The sequence below is a fragment of the Saccopteryx bilineata genome, chromosome 6, assembly GCF_036850765.1.
Source record: "Saccopteryx bilineata isolate mSacBil1 chromosome 6, mSacBil1_pri_phased_curated, whole genome shotgun sequence".
Classification (NCBI taxonomy): Eukaryota; Metazoa; Chordata; class Mammalia; order Chiroptera; family Emballonuridae; genus Saccopteryx; species Saccopteryx bilineata.
In genome coordinates this window covers 162,479,795-162,501,686 of record NC_089495.1, presented here as the reverse complement: position 1 = coordinate 162,501,686, position 21,892 = coordinate 162,479,795, and the positions used below count along the sequence as shown (strand labels likewise).

The following is a 21,892-nucleotide window of genomic DNA, read 5'->3' as shown; positions in this document are numbered from 1 at the left end:
ATACACAGAAGTGTCCCAGCCCCACAGCCCTGCCCAGGACAGTCCCTTCCCACCATACCTGGAGTGGCAGCTCTGTTCCTGGGAACAAATGCCACAAAGCCCGAATGTAATCAATCAAACAGAGTTTATAGCAGTGGGAGAGAGCTGTCAAACCCTGCCTGGCAGCTAATTAATGAGCTCATTAGGCTGTGTGGGGAGAGACAGGCAGGGCTGCCTGCCTAGCTGCTAGCTTCCGCGATGCCCTGGGCTGAGCTGGACCATGCCCGCTCCTCCCAGAAGGAGGCAGACCCCAGAAGCCAGGCTGGGAAGGGCACCCCTTTCCAAGCTCTGCAGACTCAGTCATTTAGGGCTGGCCCTCCCAGAATAGCTGTCGGGGCTTCCTGTGTATAACCTGGGCTGTATTGATGTGGTGGTGAGCAAGGGCAAGCATTTGCCCAGTCCTTGGTATGGGCATTAGAAACTCAGTATTCAGGTTTGCCCTTGGCCTTGGGCTGTGAACAGTAACCCACTCTCCCTCACCCACCCCCCTTGGAGAGGCTCTGGGGAAGGGGAGTCTTTGGGAATCCAGGCTGCCCTAAGCCCCCCTGGAATTGGATGTTTGCTCAGAGACTCTGGGTTATATTTTTCCAGCCTTGGCACTTTGGGGTTCTGCCGGGGGTGTGTTCCCCGGGCAGCCTCAGGCCCCCAAGTAGACCTCCACCAGTCCCCCCACAGAGTGCATGCGGTAGAAGACCCCCAGAGGCAAGCCAAAGTTGACGATGGTGAACCACGTCCGGTAGCCATAGAAGTCCTTCTCCAGTCCATTCTCGAACTCAGGGTGTGTGCCAAACGCAGGCATCATCCACAGCTGGGGAGGAGAAGCAGGGTGTTGAATAGAGGAGAGGTGCTCCCAGGCCCTCAGTGCAGAGGAGGCGGGCCCCAGAACCATGGCTCCTCCAGCATATCCCTCCCCGCTGGGCCTTCAGAGCCAGCCCTTCTCCCTCCATATCCCCGCTCACCCAGAGCACCGCCACCTCCTTGGCTTACTAGCCTGAATTCTGGATGGATTCCACCACCCAGGGTATAACCTGCTCTGTCAAGTGGAGTGCCCCCTGCTTTGATCTCAACCATCTTCTTCTCCAGCTTCATTCTTCTGCTAGTCTCTGCCCTCTCCCCCCTGGCCCCACCTTCTGTCCAAATTCTACCCATGTCTCAAGGCCTCGATCAAACTTTCACGAATCCTTCCTTGGCCACTCAGGCCAACACCTCCTCCCCTGAGGTTCTACTGCACTTTAGGGCCAACTCATTACTTATTCTTTATAGACGAGGGATTTCAACATCTGAGATGTGTTTCCAGCACCGTCATTACCAACGTGAGCTCAAGCAGGCCTGAGTTGTCCCAGCACTGCCGCTTAGGCTGTGGGACTATGTCAGGTTAAACGACTGAAGCCTCAGTTTCTGCATCTGTGAACCAGGGACAGCAGCCATGCCTGCTGTGTGGAGTTACTCTGACAGCTCACAAGAGGCCGAACTATTGCCTGGAGGGGAAGACCTGGGACGAGCAAACCTTGTCAACATGTGTTCTTCCACTAAAAGTTCTTCAGAAAACTAGACACTTTCTGGCCTGACCTGTGGTGGCGCAGTGGATAAAGCGTCAACCTGGAAACACTGAGGTTGCCGGTTCAAAACCCTGGGCTTGCCTGGTCAAGGCACATATGGGAGTTGATGCTTCCTGCTCCTCCCCCTTCTCTCTCTCTCTCCCCTCTCTCTAATGAATAAATAAAATCTTGAAAAAAAATTAAAAAAAAAAAGAAAACTAGACACTTTCTAATCTCTTCCTTTGAATTAAGTAGATGATTAATTATTTGGTAATTCCCCAGTTGTTCCCTCGGTGTCTCCCCAATCAGACAGGAAGCATCCCGAGGGCAAAAATCTTATCCGTCTGTATCTGTGCTTGGCACGCTCATTCATTCATGCCAGTTACTCTGCAGGGAGCTGGGGGACGCTCTGCTCTCAAGCATCACAGAGCTAGTTGGAAAGAGGCACATGTCCTTGACAATCAAAGCGACAAGCCAATTACTATTGGGACAGTCAGTGTGCAGTGAATGCCCCTTGAACCATCCCTTCCTGAGTGAGGATTTCTGGGGCTACCTGGCCAGCTCTGCCCCTGTGCCTCCCGGTTATCACTGACCGTGATGTTGCAGAGGATGAGGAAGAGCGAGATCTCCTTGAGTGCCAGCCGCTTCCAGTTGAGGTGACTGTAGGAGTGGATGTACGCCCGTGAGGCCCGCCGCAGGCCCTGGCCCAGCTCCAGCAGGGAGGCCCGCCGCAGGCCCTGGCCCAGCGGGGAGCCCCTGTGGTGTGGCTCAGCTTCCTGCTTGCCCTCCGTGCCCTCGCCCTCGGGAGCTGCCTCCCAGAGTGGGCGCCGGTGCAGGCCCTCAATGATGAAGAGGTTCTGGGCAATGTGCTGCAGGATGAGCAGCAGCGAGTAGGCCAGGATGAGGCGGTTGAGCAGCTCATGGGGGCGAGTGGCCACAATGGCCACAATGGAGAAGTAGGCGATGCCCATCTGTCCCAGAGCCGCCCCCATGAGCAGCACCACATCCAGGCTGCGGGTGGGGTTCTTGAGTGTGTCCAGCTCTCGCTCCTCCAGCCCATGGATGGCCGTGCCCGCCAGGCATGCCAGGCTCATGGCGGGTAGTACGGCTGCATAGAAGGCATAGTAGAGGGTGAAGTACTGGCGTGCTATAGTTGGTCCACCAGCTTCGATCTGGAAGATCACGAAGACACACACGCCTGCCACCAGCACCAGCAGGCCCAGCAGTGGCCCAAAGAAGGCCCCGTGCAGGCGGAAGGGCAGGGTGCCAGGGTGGGTGCTTGCATGGGGTGCCAGCCGGCGACCCACGTTCTTCCACATGACAAAGAGCACAGCACAGCAAATAAGGCAGTACTCAGTGCTGAAGGGGTAGAGCATCAGGTAGCCCTTCTGGAAGACCTCGCACACTGTGGTGTTGAGGCACAAGCAGGTGTTGCTGTCATTGCCTGGGAGGGGGTAGGGAGAGACACTCAGGTGGGCCTGGCTCTGAGAAAACCAGCTGCACAAATCAGTCTCATTCACCCCCTGGACTGTGCCACAGGTGAAAGGGACCCCGCCACCCATTTCACAGGTATGGAAGGAAACTGAGGCCCAGAGAGAGAAATCAGAAATCACAGGTTGGTCATTCCTTTACAAAGGAATTTCAGACTTCGGGTGTCAAGCTTATGCAAAGCATTTGATGGATGATGTCTTTGGTACCAAATGTCACTCTACAGGTCACTTTTTGGGCACCAGGGGAAACCTGTAGCATTATAATGGGAGGATCTGGCTGCTACCCCTGCATCCTCAGCAGCATGCACTGTGGGGCAACCAGGCATCCTGCCTGGCGAGGAGGTGCTCCGCGAGGCACACAGCCTCACCTGTGGGATGCTGGAACCAACAGTGTTTAGTTTGAACCTAATCAACACTTTAGTCTATGCCTCCAGTATCTAGAAAAATAGGCAGAACAAGTCAAATGCCACCACTAGGAAGCAACTTGACAGATCTCAATGTCATTAGGAAAAAAGAGACCGAACAACAAATGCATTGCATGTTTGAACAAACTAACATAAAAGATGTTCACAGGCTAATTGGAAAAGCTAGTATAGATTGATATAGAGGATGGGGATGATGTTAAGGAATTTTGTTAGAAAATATAATAGCATTGTTGTAGTATAGCAGAATATGCTTATTTTAAGGAGATACACATGAAAATGCTTTAAGATAAAATGCCATAATCTCAGTTATGTAAGTACTTCAACAAAAAAATAAACACGGGCCCTGGCTGGTTAGCTCAGTTGGTTAGAGCATCATCCTGAAACACCAAGGTTTAGGTTTGGTCCCCAGTCAGGGCACATACAGGAAATGAAATGAGTGTACAACTAAGAGGAACAAGAAAAATGAATGCCCCCCCTTTTCTGTCTCTTTAAAATCAATCAATAAAAATAAATATGGGAAAATATTAATTATTGCACCTGGGTGATAAAATATCTTGTTCTACTCATCTCTATGTTTGAATTTTTGAACAATAAAATAATCTAAAAACAAAACAAAACAAAACAATCTACTGTGTTGCTTGCAACAAATCCTCTGCACAGCTCCCCTGAGAGATGTATCCAGGGTATAAAGAATCTGGCCAGCCTGACCTGTGGTGGCGCAGTGGATAAAGCGTCGACCTGGAAATGCTGAGGTCGCCGGTTCGAAACCCTGGGCTTGCCTGGTCAAGGCACATATGGGAGTTGATGCTTCCAGCTCCTCCCCCCTTCTCTCTCTCTGTCTTTCTCTCTCTCTCTCTCCCTCTCTAAAAATGAATAAATAAAATTAAAAAAAAAAAGAATCTGGCCAGTGTGCAGGTGTGCCGTTACTCACACAGCAGGTGTGTAAGTGCACAGGTGTGCTGGGAAGGCGTGCCTGCACACAGGTCAGTACGGTAATACCACCTTAGAGATACCACCTTAGATAGTATGGCTGTCTAATACAGGTGTGGCTGAATCCCACAGACAGTGATACACCCATGTAGGTTTAGGGGACATAGCCTCTGAGGGGCAGACCGTACAGGTGGGGATTGGGCACATGGAACAATGAGAGGAGTCTTTCTCCCCAGAATTCTCTGTTCCTTCTGATATGGCCAGGCACCCACAGTTGTATCAGGAAGACATTCCTTTCAGCCCTGAAGGCTTTTTAGTTTCTTGCAAGTAAAATGTAAATCTCAGGGGTGAGGTGCATACCTGAACCTATCAATGAAAAGCTCAGCCGGGGTAAGTGGCTAGCTTGCTGACAGCTAGATGGGTGCCTGGAGCAGGGCCGCAGGGCGCCAGCACCCGAGGGAGCAGGCACAAAAGGGGGGCAGTGTGTACTATTGGCAAATGTCTGTTTTCTGTTTAGTCATGATCCAGCCACTGGAGTTTGTTCTATAGATTCACTGAGCCTCACCCGCTTGAGGGAGTGGTGTGTGTGTGTGTGTGTGTGTGTGTGTGTGTGTGTGTGTGCGCGCGCATTTGCATGCACATTGAGGGTGGAAGGGCATGGTCTTCTCTGTACCTGAGAACTTTTCCATGAGGGCATTGAGCTCCGCCTCGATCTCGCGGTGCATGGAGTCATTGGTGACAGCCAAAACCCACATCAGTAGATTTGTGGCCAGGGTCAGCATCAGTCCACACCTGGAGGAGATGCCACACTCTGCCCACACAGCCTGGCCCACTCCTCGGGTGTCCAAACTTTACCATCACTGCATTTGGGATAGCCACTGTCTCCCAAAGCCAAGTCCCATCTGGCATTGGGACTTGAGAAGCAGCAGCCCCAGGGGCCACCTGGGACCATTCCCAGGTTAACCCCTAGCCCCAGGACCACCCTGTCCAAGGAAGCCATAGGGGGTGGGCACTAGGTGGGGACAGGGAGCTCCAGGAGCTGTTGGAGGGAGAGAAGGCACCCCATCTTACCTAGTGAAGTTGGTATGGACCTGAATACAGTCCTTACAGTGTTTCCAGAGCACCCAGGTCTGAAAGAGACAGGGCCTTGAGCCCAGGGCCTTGAGCCTGGGCTTGTGGATGGTGGGGGTGGGACCGTGGGGTATATGCTCCAGCTACTGTGTGTATTTTCCATGGAAGACACATTAAAGAAACCTGGGCTGGAATCTTGGCTCCACCATTTCCTTACTGTGTGGTTTTGGGCCAGTGGCATGATATCTCTGAGCCTCAGTCTCCCTCAGCTCTAAAAGGGGACTAAAATGCCTACCTCTCAGGTGATGTGTATTTATTGGGGAAATAAAACAGATGATACAAATGAAACAATGCTGGGTGAGAACAGGAAGTCGGGAGGGAACTGGATATTTATTATTAAGAGTGACTCTGTGATTGAGTACATACAAGCAGACGCAGGCAGATGTATTTACAGGGTTCTGCATTTCAGTGACGTGCGTGATGCTACAGTGTATGTAGGTGTGCGTGGCATGGGTACATATAGGCAGGCATCTGTGGGGGCTCTGGTGTGTGTGCATACTCTGGGCCATGTAGGTATTTGCCCATGAGGCTGTTTCCAGGCATACACACACACATTGGGTGTGTGTGCACCTGGCTTGGGTAGGGAGAGTGTTTCCCTGTTGACATGGGGATGAGAAAGGCCTGTTACCTGGACGCCGATGAAGACAGTCTCAATGGAAGGGAAGATGAGTTCCAGCTGCGACTTGCAGTGGATGTGGCTCACATCGTAGCCCACGCGAAAGACGTTGAGGAAGATGGTGCAGCTGCCAAAGAGCAGCAGGGAGCCTGGTCGGGCCAGGCAGCCATTGGCACCTCCCTAGAATGGGCCCTCCCTCCCCATCCTTTCTGTCTACCCAGAGGCCCCGTACTCACCCCGTACCCAAATGGGTCCCGCATGAGGGTCCTGGTAGAGCACGGCATGTGGCCGGCGGGTGGTGCCCGCCACATAGTAGACTAGCCAGAGGATGGACAGGGCCTTCAGCACAGCCAGCAGGATCCACACGTCACCCAGCGTGACGGCCACGTTGTTGAAGATCATGCTGCAGATGAAGGCGCCTCCCAGGAACACGACGTTGAGGGCCAGAAGCCCTGAGAAGAGCTGCCCAGCCTTCTGGGCCTGCCTGTCCCGCCTCAGTAACAGGGATAAATGCCGCACCAGCCAGGACTTCTGCCTGAGCGAGACAGGGGCCCCTGTCTCCTCGGCCCCCGTGTCCACTACGTTCTCCTTGGCTAGGGCTGGTCCAGTCTCCTGTGCTTCTACAGAGGCCACCTGTGGAGCCTCAGCAGGAGCTGGGAAGGGAGGGAGAGTCTTGATTGGCTGCCAGGGCTATCCTGGACTCAGTTCCATCCCTGACCTCAACTACTATGTGATCTAGGGCCAAACAAAGTATACAACCTCTCTCGTCAGAACATTGGAAATAACAGCACCTGCCTATCTACCTTACAGGACCAGGGGAGGTTCAAACAGACTGGGGAGATGGAAGCCTTCTGTGTTCCACATTAACAGATTATTTTGACTGGCTTGAGGACCACCTCCTCCCACCCTACGCTCATGCCCCCTTTCTGACTCAGTGCCTGATCTCAAGATGTAATAATAACATCTGTCAAGGGAGCCAGGGGCATGTGCATAGTGCCTGGCCACTGGGCAGTTTCCCGCTTGGTGACTTTTTGCCACCAAAAGGCATCCTGCATTCTGCTGACTTCTGGGAGGAATTTCACTACTGAGTGAAAGAGCAAGTGTCCTCTCTCTTTCTGGCTCTGATTAGTAAGTCATTGTTGCATAGACCATTGTGTTGAGAGGGATTCTGAGGCTAAGTGTGGGCTTGGTGGGGAAGAATGCTGTCATCTGAAGTAATAACGGATACAGATGGGTATATGTTTTGAAAATGTCTAGAAGGTACTCACAAGATTTGCAATAAGTTTTATTCTGGGGAAGAAAAGAGTGGCAGTGGCTTCATGTTTTAGTTTTAAAAAAAAAACCCCCACATCAGCCCTGGCTGGTTGGCTCAGCGGTAGAGCATCGGCTTGGCGTGCGTGGGACCCGGGTTTGATTCCCGGCCAGGGCACATAGGAGAAGCGCCCATTTGCTTCTCCACCCCCACCCCCTCCTTCCTCTCTGTCTCTCTCTTCCTCTCCCGCAGCCAAGGCTCCATTGGAGCAAAGTTGGCCCGGGTGCTAGGGATGGCTCCTTGGCCGCTGCCTCAGGCGCTGGAGTGGCTCTGGTCGTGGCAGAGCGAGGTCCTGGAGGGGCAGAGTATCGCCCCCTGGTGAGCAGAGCGTCGCCCCTGGTGGGCGTGCCGGGTGGATCCCGGTCGGGCGCATGCGGGAGTCTGTCTGACTGTCTCTCCCGGTTTCCAGCTTCAGAAATAAATAAAAAAAAAAAAACCCCACATCACTTAGGTAATTAAAATTGATTTTGAAGGCTTAGGGGAAACCTCCTGGGGTTGATTTGCAATGTCTGCCACAAGCACGGGGCAGGTTGGAATCAGCATGAACGCCATGCCCTTGACCTTGACCTTGACAGAACGGACTTCCATCTGCACCACCTTTCCCTAACTCCGTAAATTCTCAGCACAACATGGAAAACATCATCCATGACCCTTCTCTTTCCCTGAACGTCTCTTGCTACTTCCTCACTGTCCCCAAACTTTCACTCAGACCAACCTCTTTGTCATTCATTTCTTGGACCCAGATCTAGGTCAGCCCATACCCACAGCTCAGGGCCTTGGCCTGGAGTCAGCACACTCCTCCTGCGGACCCGTAGGTGCTCATTCCTTGTGGAACTGAGCTGCACTGGGAGGGGTGCCCTGCTGGTGCTGGGTGCTGTCCCAGAGGGAAAGGTTCTCCTGGGCTGACCTGGGGGCTGCCTCCTCACCCTCTGCCATCCCAGGTGCTCTCCTCTGGTCCTGCCACTCGCCTCACACCCCTGGGGCCCTGGGCTCAGGATTCAGAGTGTCCCCATTTCCAGGCTGCAGGAAGCCTGCCTCCTAAGTTCACTCTCTCACCGAGTGGCATTCCATCCCCACGTATTTCAGCAGGCGACTAGGCATCCTCTTTATCTCTTTCCTCACCAGCCCTCCTCTCAGGCCCCAAGCCTGTCCATTCCAGCCCCAGAATTGCTCTTAGATATTTCTTGAGCTCAACCATTGCCCTAGTCCAGGACCCCCTCCTCATTGTCCTAGACTTATCTCCCTGCCCACCATGCCTCTCCCCAACGGTGAGCCCTGCACAGGCACCTAATTGCCCTCAATATAAAATCCAAACTGCCTAGCATGCCCCCTCAAAATGAAACAACACAGTAACACACAGAGTGCCCAAGGCAGGGTAGCTGCTGTCGCTTCCTGGTCTGGCCTTGACTTACATCTCCAGCACTGTCTTCAGACTCCCTTGCCCATGGGCCGTACCATCCTATTACACTTCCAGAATGCCCCTGTCTTCGCTCATCTCCCTGTCTGCCCACACTCCACCCTCTGCCCATCATGCTCACCTCTTGCTTTTTAGCTGACCGCAGCTTGTCCTTCAGGACTCAGAAGAGCCCCGCCTCCCGTAAGCAACCCCTGTTGGACCCGCATGCCAAAACTGGAGTAGGTGCTCCCCCTGGGGCCCCCCCTGAGCCCCATGCCTGTTTCTGGAGCAGCACCTCTTATGCTCTATTTTATCTAGCTAGTCTTTGCTCTGTCTCTGCCTTTGAATTCTGAGCTTTAGAAGCTTCAGCCTTTCTCACTATGTGACCATCATCAGACCCTCATCTCATGTGGCTCTAAAATGTCCCCCCTTCTTCCACGTACAACCTACTTGATATTTGTATGTCTACTCTTTTCTTCTGGGGCACACAGAATAATTAAACTTGGTCCACTTTCAAAGATTCTACATGGTTTTCTCCCCAGTTCCTGGTTTCCTCTGTCATCCTTGCTCCCCTCTGCCCTCTTCTTGTCCAGCCTCCTCGTCACACTCCAAGCACCCATCCCCCCCACCCATCCAGGCCCAGCCAGAGGGCTCCACATTTCTTATGTGGGTCCCTGCCTCCCACCATCACTCCTGGAGCCCTCCGTGCTTCCTGCCTCACCTGCTCCCCTCCACCATGGCTCTCACCCATTCTCACCATCCACCTCAGGATCTGTCCTGGGAAGCCTTCTCTCTCTGCCCAAGCATCTATGAGAGTGGGTGTGCACTGTCTGGTGAGGCGCGGTGGGTGTGACTGGCTCCCCTCGAGGCCAGGAGCTCCTCCAGGGCAGAGACCAGGTCCTGCTTAATTTGGAGCCCCCAAACTTGGCACAGCATGACACTCAACCAGTGTTTGCCAGCTGTCGGCATTTTCTGGGGACATTTCAGCACTGGAGACATGGACAGAGACCCCCCTTTAAACCTCTTCCATCTTGGCCAGCTGAGACTTTCCAGAAGATCTTTATCTTTCCTCCTAGTGTCCCCCGCCCAGGTTGAGCAAGCTTGGGGCTCATGGGGACACCTCCCTGACCCTTTTCTCCCAACCCTGACTGCTCCATCTCACCTTTCCCAGAATCTCCCCCCCACATCTTCCCAAGGCAGGGCAGCCTAACGATTGAGAGCTCAGATTCTGACCCCTACTACCTGTGTGATCTTGGACAAGCTACTTAGACTGTGGTTCGGTCTCCCCAATGGCAAAGCAGATTACAAAGATGAAATAGTACCTGGTATATAGTAGATGTTCAATAACAATTTTTTGAACGAATAAATGAAGGGGTTAGTGCCTAATCCCTATGTCACAGGGGTTTTATCAAAATTTAATGATTTAATTTATGTAAATGAATGTAGATCGGTGTCTGGCACACAGAAAGCTCTCAGCGTTAGCGATTTGAGCATTTCCTTCCAGTTCTTTAAAAATCCTAGGGAAGCTGGAAGAGTCGGGATTACTGGTGAATTTCAGGGGCAGTTTTCGCTTGCGCGACAAGCCTGGAGGGGACACTGGTCGACAAGGTTCTGGGTCCTCTCCCTAGGGTTTTCAATTTACCGTCTCCGCCCCCAGCCGAGGGCTTCAACCTTCCAAGAGTCGCTAGAGGGAGCCCTCGAAGTGGCAGGTTCGGTGGGCCTTGAGGCAGGGCGACCTACAGGGGTCGCAGAAAGAGGGCAAGAGCTTCGGGAATTGACAAGGAGAAAACCGCCACCCTCCGGCACGCCCTTGGGCGCGACGCCAGTCCAAGGGAGGGCCTGCACAACTGGTTTGTGGTCACGATTCGAGACAGGTGATGAAAGCCGCGGAGCCGTCGGGGCGCGGCGCCGGGCCAGTAGGGCCGCGCCAGCTCCGTAGGAGGTCGCTGAGCGCTGGCGGGAGCCTCGGGATTTCTTTCCGAGCCATTCGGGGGACTGCGGGCTGGGGCAGCGCTATTCATATGCCTCAGACCCGGCGCCCAGGCAGCCCAACCCCACACCCCCTTTTCCTGGCAGTCCAGGTTTTTCTCTTCTTCCTGGCTTCCCGGCCCCTTTTCGGCTGTGCGCAACCATCCGTGGAAAGGAGGTGGGGCGCGGAGACCGAGTTGGGGCAGGGAGCAGAGCCGGCGCTGGAGTCGTCAGTGATTGGCTCCCCCCCTCCCCCAGTCATCCTGTCCTCCCGCTTCAATCCCTGCAGCCCGGAGTCCCTGAACCCCAGAAGGAGGAGTAGGTGTGAGTGTCAAGATGGGCTTGCCAGGAATGTCCAGCCCAAGGTCCAAGGGCACTCCCGCCTGGACAGAAAGGCGCTGCCGGAGAGCCTTACCTGAGGCCTGGGCAGGCATCGCAACCGGCTGACCACCGACTGCAGATGCAGCACCGACAGTCCGTCCCGGTGAGGCCCCAGCGCCCGGACCGGTGCCTCCAACTCCTTCCCCTAGCGGGACTGCGCAGCCGCCACTTGGGCTCCGCGGTCCATCGATTTTTCTGTTGACTTTGGGGATGTCATTAATCCTTCGTTAATTACCCCGCCGGGGGCTCGGGCCCAGAGAGAGAAGCCAATAGCGAGGCGGCTGGACGGGCGGGCGGGGCTGGAGGCGGTGCAGGCGTGGGGCTTAGGGTCAAGGGACCCGCCGGCGGCAGCCTCCGGGGTGGGGTGGGGCGCGATGTCCTCAGGGCGCAATATTGGCTTTGCAGGGGTTCAGGCCACACTTTCCTCTGGCTTCCAAGCAGGAATGGAACCCCAGGTTTGGGGTCGTCTTTTCCTGTAACCCCACTCAGCACCAGGCCGGCTGCAGCCTCACAGCAACCTTGTCAACCCACCTGTTCCAGCACCTTCTCTCTCCCTAAGTCAGCCGTGAACTTGGGGCAGAAGAAACCCCATTCAGACAGGGCAAGAGGCAGGCAGGGTGAGGAGTTGCCCCTCTGGGCCTCCTCAGCTTCTCCCGAGGCTTCTGAGACATGTCCACTTCATTCTGCTGGCAGGGTTCAGGCATATTTTCTTCTCAAGTCCCCTGTGCTTCGGTCCTGCTGCTCCCACGCTCTCCTTCCACCCAGCCCCACCCCTGTCCCCACCCCATCCTGTCTCTTTCTTCACCTGACTCAGCTGGCCACCAATTCTTCCTCCTCTTCTAGATGTTGGGCCTCTTTTCCTCCTTGCTCTGTTCCACCCAGCGATCTCAGTCTTTCTCCCAGGTCAGTCCATCTCTCTACCTTTTGTAAAGGAGGTCTCACAGACCCCTGGGAGGTGGGAAAGAGGAGGTCCAGGGGTAAAGATCTATATCCCCAACTCCTCCTGAACTAGAACAGCCCTGCTTGTGTCTATGTTATAAATTTAGGTTCCTGAAATATTTCACTTGTGTGTGTGTGGGGGGGGGGGGGGGGGCGGCAACGTTCTGCAGTTTGAAAATTATTGTCCTTAGTAGAAAGGCCCTGGCTGTTTTCAATTGTGTGACTTGGGCAACTCATGTTTCCTCTCTGGGCCTCAGATTCCTGCTTTGTAAAATGGTAGTTGGACTAAGTCAGTGCTTCCTAACTTTTCCAGTATCATGGGACACATAGCATGTGTGTCACTTGAGGATAAAGGGAAGGGGAAGGTGCAGCCCGGGTACTCTGCCCAGCTCCTCCTCACCACCAGGTACTAGTCTGTAGCTGGTGTGTGTAACTTGGACTTGGCTTACCACGGAAAAGCTTGAGACCTGAAAATCTGCAGGGGCCCTCCAGCTAGGTCCCCCACGATCCTCTCCTGTGATCACCTTATATTGGGTGGCTGAGACAGGAAGTGGGGAGCAGGGGGTGAACTGCGGGATTTATTGGTTCCCAGGTTCAGGCAGCAGCACTGGCCAGGTCACAGGGCTGGGATTAGGGGTGGAGCTAGAGCCACTGACACTTGTATATCTTATCTGTCCTAGAAATGCTTCAGGGAGAGGTCTCTCTGCCCAGTAGCTGCATGCACTAGGGTCGCACTGGGATGGGTGGCCATGTCCTGATTGTGATTTAAAAAACATCCTGGAAAAACAACTTCTGTGAAAATTCCACCCTGGGGCCAGTGGTGGTAATGTGGCACAGTGACTGCCAGCCTCAAGCTCATTCCTGAGGGTCTTTGGGTGAGCGCAGGAGCTGAGCACACCCTCCATGTATCTGTCGGGGGCTTCAGGAAAGCACGTAGACCTCCAGCAGGCTGGAGACAGCATGCATACGGTAGAAGATGCCAAAAGGCAGGCAGATGTTGACAATGGCTGCCCAGAGGGAGTAGCCGTAGAAGTCCACCTCCACCTTGTTGCTGAAGTGAGGGCGGGCCCCGAAGGCAGGCATAATCCACAGCTGTGTGAGAGAGGGTGTGTCAGGACCTGTCTTGGACTGGGTCACATCAGTAAGCTTTGCTGCGGGTTCCAGCCCTCTAGTTTGGCGGACAGCAAGGGCTGGATGTTTTTGAATGTTCATCTCTTGTTTCCTGGGCAGGAAGTGGCACTCACTAAGGAGTTCAAGAAATGTGTACAACTCAGCCTGCCCCCAGGCTAGGGCTCCCCCATGTTCATATCATCACGTACTTCTTGTGGGATGGGGTGAGGGAGCAGAGGTTTCAATAGATGATGTGAGAATTTGGTAGAAATTTAGAAATGGCTAAATTAGGAACTCTCTCCTGGAGAGAGGTAGGGAAGAATAAGACAGGCCCAAGGTCTGTGTGGTGGGGAGGAGTGCTTAGGATCCAGCCAGAAGATTCTGGGGTGGTGTATGAGGCAAAGAACAAAGGCTTCTAAGCTAACCCCACCCTCCCCATCCCCAGTTAACTGCATCCTTGGCCACATCACCGCCCCTCTCTCAACCTGTTTCTATTGAATTGGAGATGATTCTCCCAGAGTTGATCCAGGCTCAGATACCTGGAACAAAAACAGCCTTCCCAAAGGTGATTCCCAGCCTGTGGACAGAGCCTACAGAAGGCGAGAGCCAGGCCAGGGCTGTGGGCCAGCACTAAGATTGGCTCAGGGTATGATGTTTTGAGCCTTATTGATTCCACTGGTAAGCTGGAGTTTACTGATCACTCTTTTTTTTTTTTGGAAGGTTACTTGTAGGATGGGCAATATTTACAGTGGGGACTTCACTAAAAATGTACTTTAGCTGTGTTCTTGGATTGTCAGTGTATCTCATGTAGATGACACTGGGTAGGAGTTTTCTCTGGAGATATTTTTTATTGATATACCCACATTGAGGCTGTTTCTACATTACGAGTATTTTTTTTCCATTGGAGGGTCTAACTAAAAGGACTATTTTCATATTGAGTGAAACCTCTTTAGAGGTGTGTTCCCTCTGTGGGAGGTACTCAGATGGGTACATATTTTTGTATTAGAGATTTCCCCCTGGGGATCATCATATCTACACTGTTGGGTGATAGCTACATTAGGGGTATTTCTCTGTTGGGGTGCACCTTTATGAAGAATGTTTCCATAGACAGTGCATATTTGCATTGGGTGAAGTGTATTGTTATACAGAGGAGTTTCCCTTCATTAGGGACTTTGCTGAATCACTGGGGAGGGGATGGCTGTTGTGGGTGCCACCTTCCTGGCCTGCCCCCTGCTAAGCTCTGCTAACAGATCGCTCACACTTACCCTGGTCTCCGCTACTTCCTGATGCTGCTCCAGTTATTCTAAGAAGCAGGCTGGTCACAAGTTCCCAGAAGCAGTCACACCTCCCACCCGGGGTGAGGTCCCCAACCTCCATATCAGTTCCCACAGCTCCCTCCCATCCCGCGCTGTCCCCTGTCAGCATTCCCTGGGACCCCTCCAGCTCCAGCAGCTGCCTGGATGCCAGAATGCTGGGATTCACTGTGTGCCCTGAGATGCTATTTGCCTGGGGCCTGCCCCCAACCCTCACTGAACCCACTCCTTTTCTGGACAGCCATACAATTCTCAAGTAAGCTGGGGTCAAGACAGAGAAGGCCAAGTCAATAAACGATGAAACCCCCTTCCTAGCCCTCTCTCCCGCCCTGGTCCACCTCTACCTCCCCCAGGTACTCACGATGATGTTGCAGAGCAGGAGAAAGAGAGAGATGTCCTTCAGGTACCGGCGTCTCCAGTGGCCCCTGGGGGCCAAGATGATGGCCATGGCTTCTTGAGGGCCTGTTTGGCTGGGGTCAACCCACCTGGGGGTGGCTGGGCAGGCGGGCAAGGTGTGGAGGGCATCTAGGTTGGCAAAGGTAAGGCAGGGTTCCCTGGGAGGGAGACCGTGAAGCTCAGCCCCAGGCGGGCCCCGGTGGAGGCTCTCGATGATGAACGCGTTCTGGAAGGTGTGCTGGGCAATCATGAGCAGAGCATGGGCTAGGCTGAGCGCCCCCAGCATGTCCCTGGGCATGCCCACCACCACGGCTACAATAGAGTAATACGAGATGGCATACTGGCCCAGGGCGGCACCCATTAGGAGGGCCACATCCAGAGTGCGAGTGGGGTTCTTATGGTGGTCCATGGCCCGGCGGTCAAAACGGTAGATGACTGAGCCACTCAAGCTGACCAAAGTCATGAGCCCCAGGCAGACGATGTTGAAGCTGTAGTAGATGACCAGGGCCTGCTGGGTGTGGCCCCCCTCCCCACTCACTTGGACCCCATAGATGATGAAGACGGCCAGCCCCAGCATGAGGAGCACCAGGCCCAGGACTGGGCCAGCAAAGAATGTCTCCTGGAAGAGGCTGACCCAGGATGGGCTGTGGCCGTGCTCATGGGTGGAGGAAGCCAGCAGCCTGCCCACGTTCTTCCACATCACGTAGAGCATGGTGGAAGCAAAGAGGCTGTACTCGATGTTGAAGGGGTACAGGTAGAAGTAGCCTTGCTGGAAGACCTGGCAGACAGCCGTGTTGCAGGGGCAGTCTCCTCCGACCCGGCTGCCCATGCGCTTTGCTGCGGAGAGGGACACAGAGCTGTACTGCCCTCCCAGCTTCCTGGAGGAGCCGCAGCTAAGGAGCCTCACCCCTAGCCTGCGACCTTGGTCAGGGCAGGCTCTCTGACTGCCACATTCACCACTGTATCCCAAACACCTACGCTGGGCTTGGCATGTTCATTCATGCCACAACCATTTATTGAACACCTACTGTGTGCCAGAGACAAGGAGACACATCAGTAAACAATAGCCAGTGTTCAATTAAAAAACAAACAAGCCTGACCTGTGGTGGCGCCGTGGGTAAAAGCATCAACCTGGAACACTGAGGTCGCCGGTTTGAAACCCTGGGCTTCCCTGGTCAAGGCACATATGGGAGTTGATGCTTTCTGCTCCTCCTTCCCTTCTCTGTCTGTCTGTCTGTCTCTCTCTCTCTCTCTGTCTCCTTTCTCTAAAACGAATAAATAAAATCTAATAAATAAATAAATAAATAAATAAATAAAAGAAAAAGAAAAACTAATGATTGATGCTTCTCATCTCTCTGTTCCTGTCTGTCTGTCCCTGTCTATCCCTCTCTCTGACTCTCTGTCTCTGTAAAAAAATAAATAAATAAAAAATAAATAAAAAAAAACCCCTAAAATGCAAAACTGCCCACTTCACCCATTCCATTCCTTCAGGAAAACACTGCCAAGCAGTCCCCAGCAGTAATGACCCCTGGCTCCCCAACAACATAGGTGGGTTCCGGTCCCAATAAAAGGTGTCCCTCTTGGGAACCCCTAAAGTTCCAGCTTAACTGTAAGCTTTCCCTAGCGCCTGGCTCAGCCCAGAAAGCGAGCTGCTGTGCTGAGGCCTGGACCATGACCTCCCATCACCTCGGTTTGTGCCACACTAAAAGGAGTCTCATCCTGCACCCAGCCCATGCTTTGTGGGATGCCTTGAGCCAGGGCAAATGTCTCTTTTGATCCCCAGAACTATCCCAGCTGGTTTTACAGATGAAAACACTGAGGGTCATTGAGGTAATGACTTGTGATGGCGGAGCTACTGCAAATGACCTGACTGCACCCTGGGGCAAGGACTTCTCCCGCATGCCTCTCTGTACCCCACAGCCCCAGAGCACCCAGTTGGCCACCTCCCAACTGGCTTTAGCCACCCTCAGCAACTCTCTGTGTGTAAAAGGTAGCTTTCTGTTGGTCTTGCTGGGCTGGGGCCTCCCTGGGGCTGGCCCATGCTTTCTCTTCCTCCCATGCTGGGTGTGTATGTATCTTCAGGCCAAGTTCAGATGGTCCTGGTAGTGGGGGCTCTAGAGAATTCCAGATAAGTAAGACCAGGGGAACTGTGGGCCTCCTTCTTTCTCAGTGTGGCCTTTTGGTTAAAAGCAAAGATGGATCTGAACACCACTCCAATTTCAAACTCTGTGACTTTGGGCAAGCTACATAACCTTGCTATGCTTAGTTTCTTTACCTGTAAAATGGGAATATTAATATTACTCATCTCATAGGGAAGTTATGAGAGTTAAGTAACATAGTGCTTAGGACATTTAGCACAGCACCAGTCATGTAGAGCTCCGTAGATTGTCACCATTATCATCATGATTATGATTTCTAACTTCTCCTAGTCAGGCACTCCATCTGCTCCTCTGCTTCCGCCATCAAGGCACTCTGCCTCCCCTCCCTCCCTCCAGTTTGATCACCCTTGCCCTTTCTTCTTGGAGCCCAAGACCCTCCTTTAGTGGAATGCAGACCTGGGCAGTGGGGCTAAGCCGGCACCATCCAGGATGAGAGGGTGCCCCCGATACTCTGCCTCTTGTGTTGCCTACACCCACGTGTCAGAGTCAGAGTGGAGGAGGCTCTCCTGGGAGGGCACTGGGAGACTGACTCTATCAGTGAACAAAGCTCTCAGCCTGGGGCCTGAGAGTCACAGGGCCAGGGGTCATCTGAAGTGGGCACTCACGGTCAGGAGCAGGGCGGGAGTGGCTGGCGTTGCTGTGGGAACTGCTGTGGGAATAGGCCTGGTGCACGGACTCATCCACCACGGCTGCCATCCAGATGGCCAGGTTGGTGGTGAGTGTGAACATGAGACCACACCTGTTTGGGGAGGGACAGTACAGAGGCCAGTGAAAGTCTCTGGCTCACCTTGGGTTATTGGCAAGGTGGAGGGAGGGTTTGGGAGCTACAATGGGAGATGCTGTTTGGAAACAAGAAAGCAGTCAGGTCCCTGTGTGAACAGGAAGCTGAGTTTAGAAGGAACATAGCCTGGTGGGAGTGTGGGGATGTCTAGGGATATCCAGGGGCTGCTCCCTCTCTTAGGGAAAAGGACAGATAGTGTACTACATAGACCATCCCACCAAATCACAGCCAGGTACACACACATGCATGTGCACATGCATACACACACACACCATTGCACAGGGTGATGGAAATCAGGCCGACAAAGCAAGGGGACTTTGGCTAAAACCCCACCTAAGGGGCAGAAAGAGGACCTATGCCCTCGGTTGGAAGGTGAGCACAGTGCTCACGCAAGGTGAGTACTGCTATGCTGGGCAGGGCCACTGAGCTGTGGACCAGGCACTCACCTGGTGAGATCCAGGTGGATGTGAATACAGTCTTTCGCAGAGACCCACAGAAAGTAAGTCTGTTGAGAGAGAGCAGTGAGGTCATTTACTCTGTGCAACAAACACAGCTAAACTCAAGTGCCGTGTCTACACCCAGCATTAAGTTCTCTCTACCTCAAAAGCCCTCATACTAAGTTATTAAATTGATTTTAGTTTTACAAAATGAGACTAGGAAAAATTCATATAAAATAGTACTCTCTTCTTTAATAATTTGTAAAATATTACCAATAAAAAGTTCTGGTCCTGGGGTTTGTTTGTTTGCAGGGTAGAGGTCTGGTAGAGGTTTGAGTGTCTGCTTATTTAATCCTGGGAGTAAGGCCAGCCTCAGGCTAGGTCTTGTTCAAGATAGAGAGAATTTCTGGTGACATCTCACTTGCTTTGGCAGCATCCCCTGCCCCATCTTCGTTCTCTTTTGCCCTGTAAGTTCTCACTCCCATCCGGCTGCCAACAAATCCTTACTCTGTGGGGGTATCTGTATTTTCTTTTTACATGAGTCTTCTTCCACCCCATACAATGTAAAAGACCAAACTACATAAATTCCAAAGTCACAACTGTGTTGAATTGTGGAAAACTGGCCACAGGGATGATGTTTCAGGGGTGGGAACCATCTATGTGGTCATTCTGGTCATACTGGGCTGGAGTCTGTTCTGGTCCCATATAAGATTAGTCTTGCCTCGGCTCAGTAGGAAGATCTTTCAGTGCTGTTTATGCAATAAATTAACAAACAAACAAACAAATTTTGAACTTGTTTGAAAAGCCAAAAGCCCCAGATATAGCAAACCTTTTTCCTGATCAAATACAGAATATAGGGGTCATAGCTGAGGCCAAACTGGCCGTGTCCACAGCAGAACCCTGGGCTGAAACCTCTATGGGCACGGAGGGAGGGCAGGCCAGGTTCTAGGAGACAGCGTGGCTGCCACAACTCATACTTCTTAGGTGTTAACTAGTGGCACTGCTTAGGTTGAAATAAAATCATAGGTTCCTAAGACAGTGCTCACACTTGGATATTTCTTCATTACCAAGTGCTTCCAGATGTATGGACTCATGATTTCTTCTACAGTCCTAACCCCACCTCATCTGATTGCTCAGTGTAGAAGAGTGGAGCTCAGGTCTCCTGACCCCATTCCAGGTGTTGGCTCCTTTCCACCACACTCAAGGACATTCCTCCCACCCACTCACCTGGATGATGACAAACACAGCCTGGGTGAGAGGGTGCAGGATCTTGATGGCCGACTGGCACTCAAAGAAACTGGAGTAGTAGCCGGTCTTGAAGACATCCATGACCAGAGTGCAGATTCCAAACAGCACCAGCCCACCTGGGAATAGGGGTTGGGGGGTGGATAAGAGAAGCTGGAGAGAAAGAAGGCTTATGGATCTGAGGACAACTAGGTAAATGGTTGGTTGGATAATTTGGTAGATGGATGAATGGGTGAGTGATGGATAGATATATGGTGGGGTGGAATAATGGATGGATGGATGGATGGATGGATGGATGGATGGATGGATGGATGGATGTAGAGGTGAGTGGATGGACTAAAAGATGAATGGATGGGTAAAAGGCTGAGTGTATGTCTGAGTGGGTGGATGGATAGGTGTCTCATTGAGCCCCCATTTTCGGGGACTAAACAGATAAGAGAAGGGCCCTGGATGGGCTCTTTCAGCTGCAGCTGTCATCTGTTTTCTGCTTTCACCAGAGGCTCTACCATGACCACCCTTTTTTGATCTGTAGGCAAGGTAAACCTGTTCCCCTTCATCCTTCCTCTGGGATCCTCTCCCTTCCCTTTCTCCCTCACCTTCGGCTCACCTGTTCCTCAGGCACATCTAGTCCTGTCAGGGGGATTTCTAACCCCTCTACCTCAACGCGCTCCACAATTCCCCGGAAAGCCCAAGCTTCCAGCTCCTGCCTGCCCCCGCCCCCCCGTCCGGCCGCCGCCTTCCCTGGCACCTCGGAGCCAGATGGGGCCAGCGTGCGCATCCCGATAGGGGACAGCGTCGGGGCAGCGCACGGTGCGGAGCAGATAGAAGAGGATCCAGAGCGCTGCGAGCAGCATCATGGTGGTGAGCAGCGCGAACACGTCGGTGTCATACACCGCCACCTTGTTGAAGGCGCCACCACTGATCAGCGTGCAGGCGAGGAGCAGCACGTTCACCGCCAGCAGCACGGACAGCAGGCGGCCGCCCTTCTTCCACACCTCGCGGGGGCCTGCCCGCGGCGCTGGCGGGCTTTCCTTGGGGCCGGTGGCCAGTTCCTCGGACATGGCAGGGGCGACTGGAGGAGGTTGGAGGGGTCACTGTCGGGGGGAAGCGAACAGAACCCTAGATTCATTCCCCCATCTTATACCTAGATTTGGGTACCAGGGAATTCCTAACTCAGAGAGGGCCGCGGGCGATAGAGGAAGCAATGGAAATGTGGAGGGGAAAACTGAGACTGCCAGTCTCAAGCGGCGCAGCCCCGTCGGACACCTTCCAAAGTCCCCACTTCCCAAATCCGTGGGCCCCCTGGCCCAGGTCACCCACCTGGTTGGGCCGGGAGCCCGCGCTGAGCTGGGGGTCAGAGGGCGGCGAACGTCTCCTGTCTTCCACGCCGAGCTGGACGGGCACTTTATAGTGGGGAGGGCAGGGTGATTTACAGCCGAGGGAGCGCAGCTCTATAAACCTCTCAGACCCACTCACATGATCCATCTTTCCTCCGAGCTTTTACGGAAGAGCGCGCAGGAGCCAGATAAGGGGAGATTTTAATTTCCCGTTAAGGAGCGCCCCCTCCTTCGCCGCCCCGTCACCTCTGCCCGGCCAGACTCGGGCGCGGCCCCGCACTGAGGCACCCTGAGAACACCCCACCCCGGCGCCCACCTCGCCCTGGCACCCCGCAATCCTGGCCGCCAGGAGCCCCAAGAATTTATGATCAATAGACGCCCCAAGGGTCCGTAGGCATCGCAATGCTCTCGGTGCGCCCTATACCTTTGTGCCCCCCTGTTGTTGCCTCAAGATTTAGACAGACCCTCATGCCCCTTTTTCCGACACCTCATTAATCTCCAATCGAAGTTCCTTCTTCCTCTGTCCTTCCTCCATCCCCCTGCTTCGCTGGATGCGGCGCAGGGGAGCTCGGATTTGAAGCTCCCCAGCTGCGCGCGGCGTCCGGAACCGGTCCTCTCGCGCCCCCTGCTGGAGAGCGTCTTGCCTACCCCGCAGAACTGGGCGGCGTCCGGGACAGCGGAGTTCTTTCCACTTGGCGACTTTCTCGCGGTCGGTACTAATACCCCTTTTAGGCCCACCGTCCTAGGGGTCAGGACTACCCTCAGATACTCCTCCTCAACCCTTGACCCGTTCCTTTGATGAATGGAGAGCCGCGCACCGGGGCTCTAGTAAGGACAGACCTCGGATTGTCCCTTCACAGGCTGGGGCGCTGGGGTAGGCACTTTTGGAGGGAGTTCAAGGCCTAGTCCGCTCTTGGAAGCAGGGTGTTTAGGACCCAGGGGCAGCCCA

At 53.6% G+C, this 21,892-nt stretch overlaps 2 protein-coding genes across 5 annotated transcripts; both read right to left on the bottom strand.

Annotated features, from left to right (window-relative positions):
* Positions 1-107: 107 nt before the first annotated feature.
* On the bottom strand, positions 108-11,511 carry OTOP3 (otopetrin 3). The gene is made up of 7 exons (XM_066236438.1): positions 11,261-11,511; positions 6,406-6,822; positions 6,182-6,318; positions 5,494-5,552; positions 5,096-5,214; positions 2,171-3,021; positions 108-847 (listed from the first exon to the last, which is right to left on the bottom strand). Exons 1-7 carry the CDS (start codon positions 11,277-11,279, stop codon positions 677-679), a joined length of 1,773 nt encoding a protein of 590 aa, XP_066092535.1. The 5' UTR covers positions 11,280-11,511; the 3' UTR covers positions 108-676.
* Positions 11,512-11,701: 190 nt separating this feature from the next.
* Positions 11,702-21,858, bottom strand: OTOP2 (otopetrin 2). Of its 4 annotated transcripts, none has more exons than XM_066236442.1 (8): positions 21,431-21,858; positions 20,927-21,103; positions 20,355-20,700; positions 19,589-19,725; positions 18,371-18,429; positions 17,749-17,882; positions 14,950-15,821; positions 11,702-11,912 (listed from the first exon to the last, which is right to left on the bottom strand). In XM_066236442.1, exons 3-8 carry the CDS (start codon positions 20,665-20,667, stop codon positions 11,781-11,783), a joined length of 1,647 nt encoding a protein of 548 aa, XP_066092539.1. In that variant the 5' UTR covers positions 20,668-20,700; positions 20,927-21,103; positions 21,431-21,858; the 3' UTR covers positions 11,702-11,780. The 4 variants fall into 4 exon arrangements, with proteins under 4 accessions (XP_066092539.1, XP_066092536.1, XP_066092537.1 ...); XM_066236439.1 differs by lacking the exon at positions 11,702-11,912 and adding an exon at positions 12,731-13,257; XM_066236440.1 differs by lacking the exon at positions 11,702-11,912 and adding an exon at positions 12,731-13,257 and having other exon boundaries at positions 20,927-21,009.
* Between the last annotated feature and the right edge of the window lie 34 nt (positions 21,859-21,892).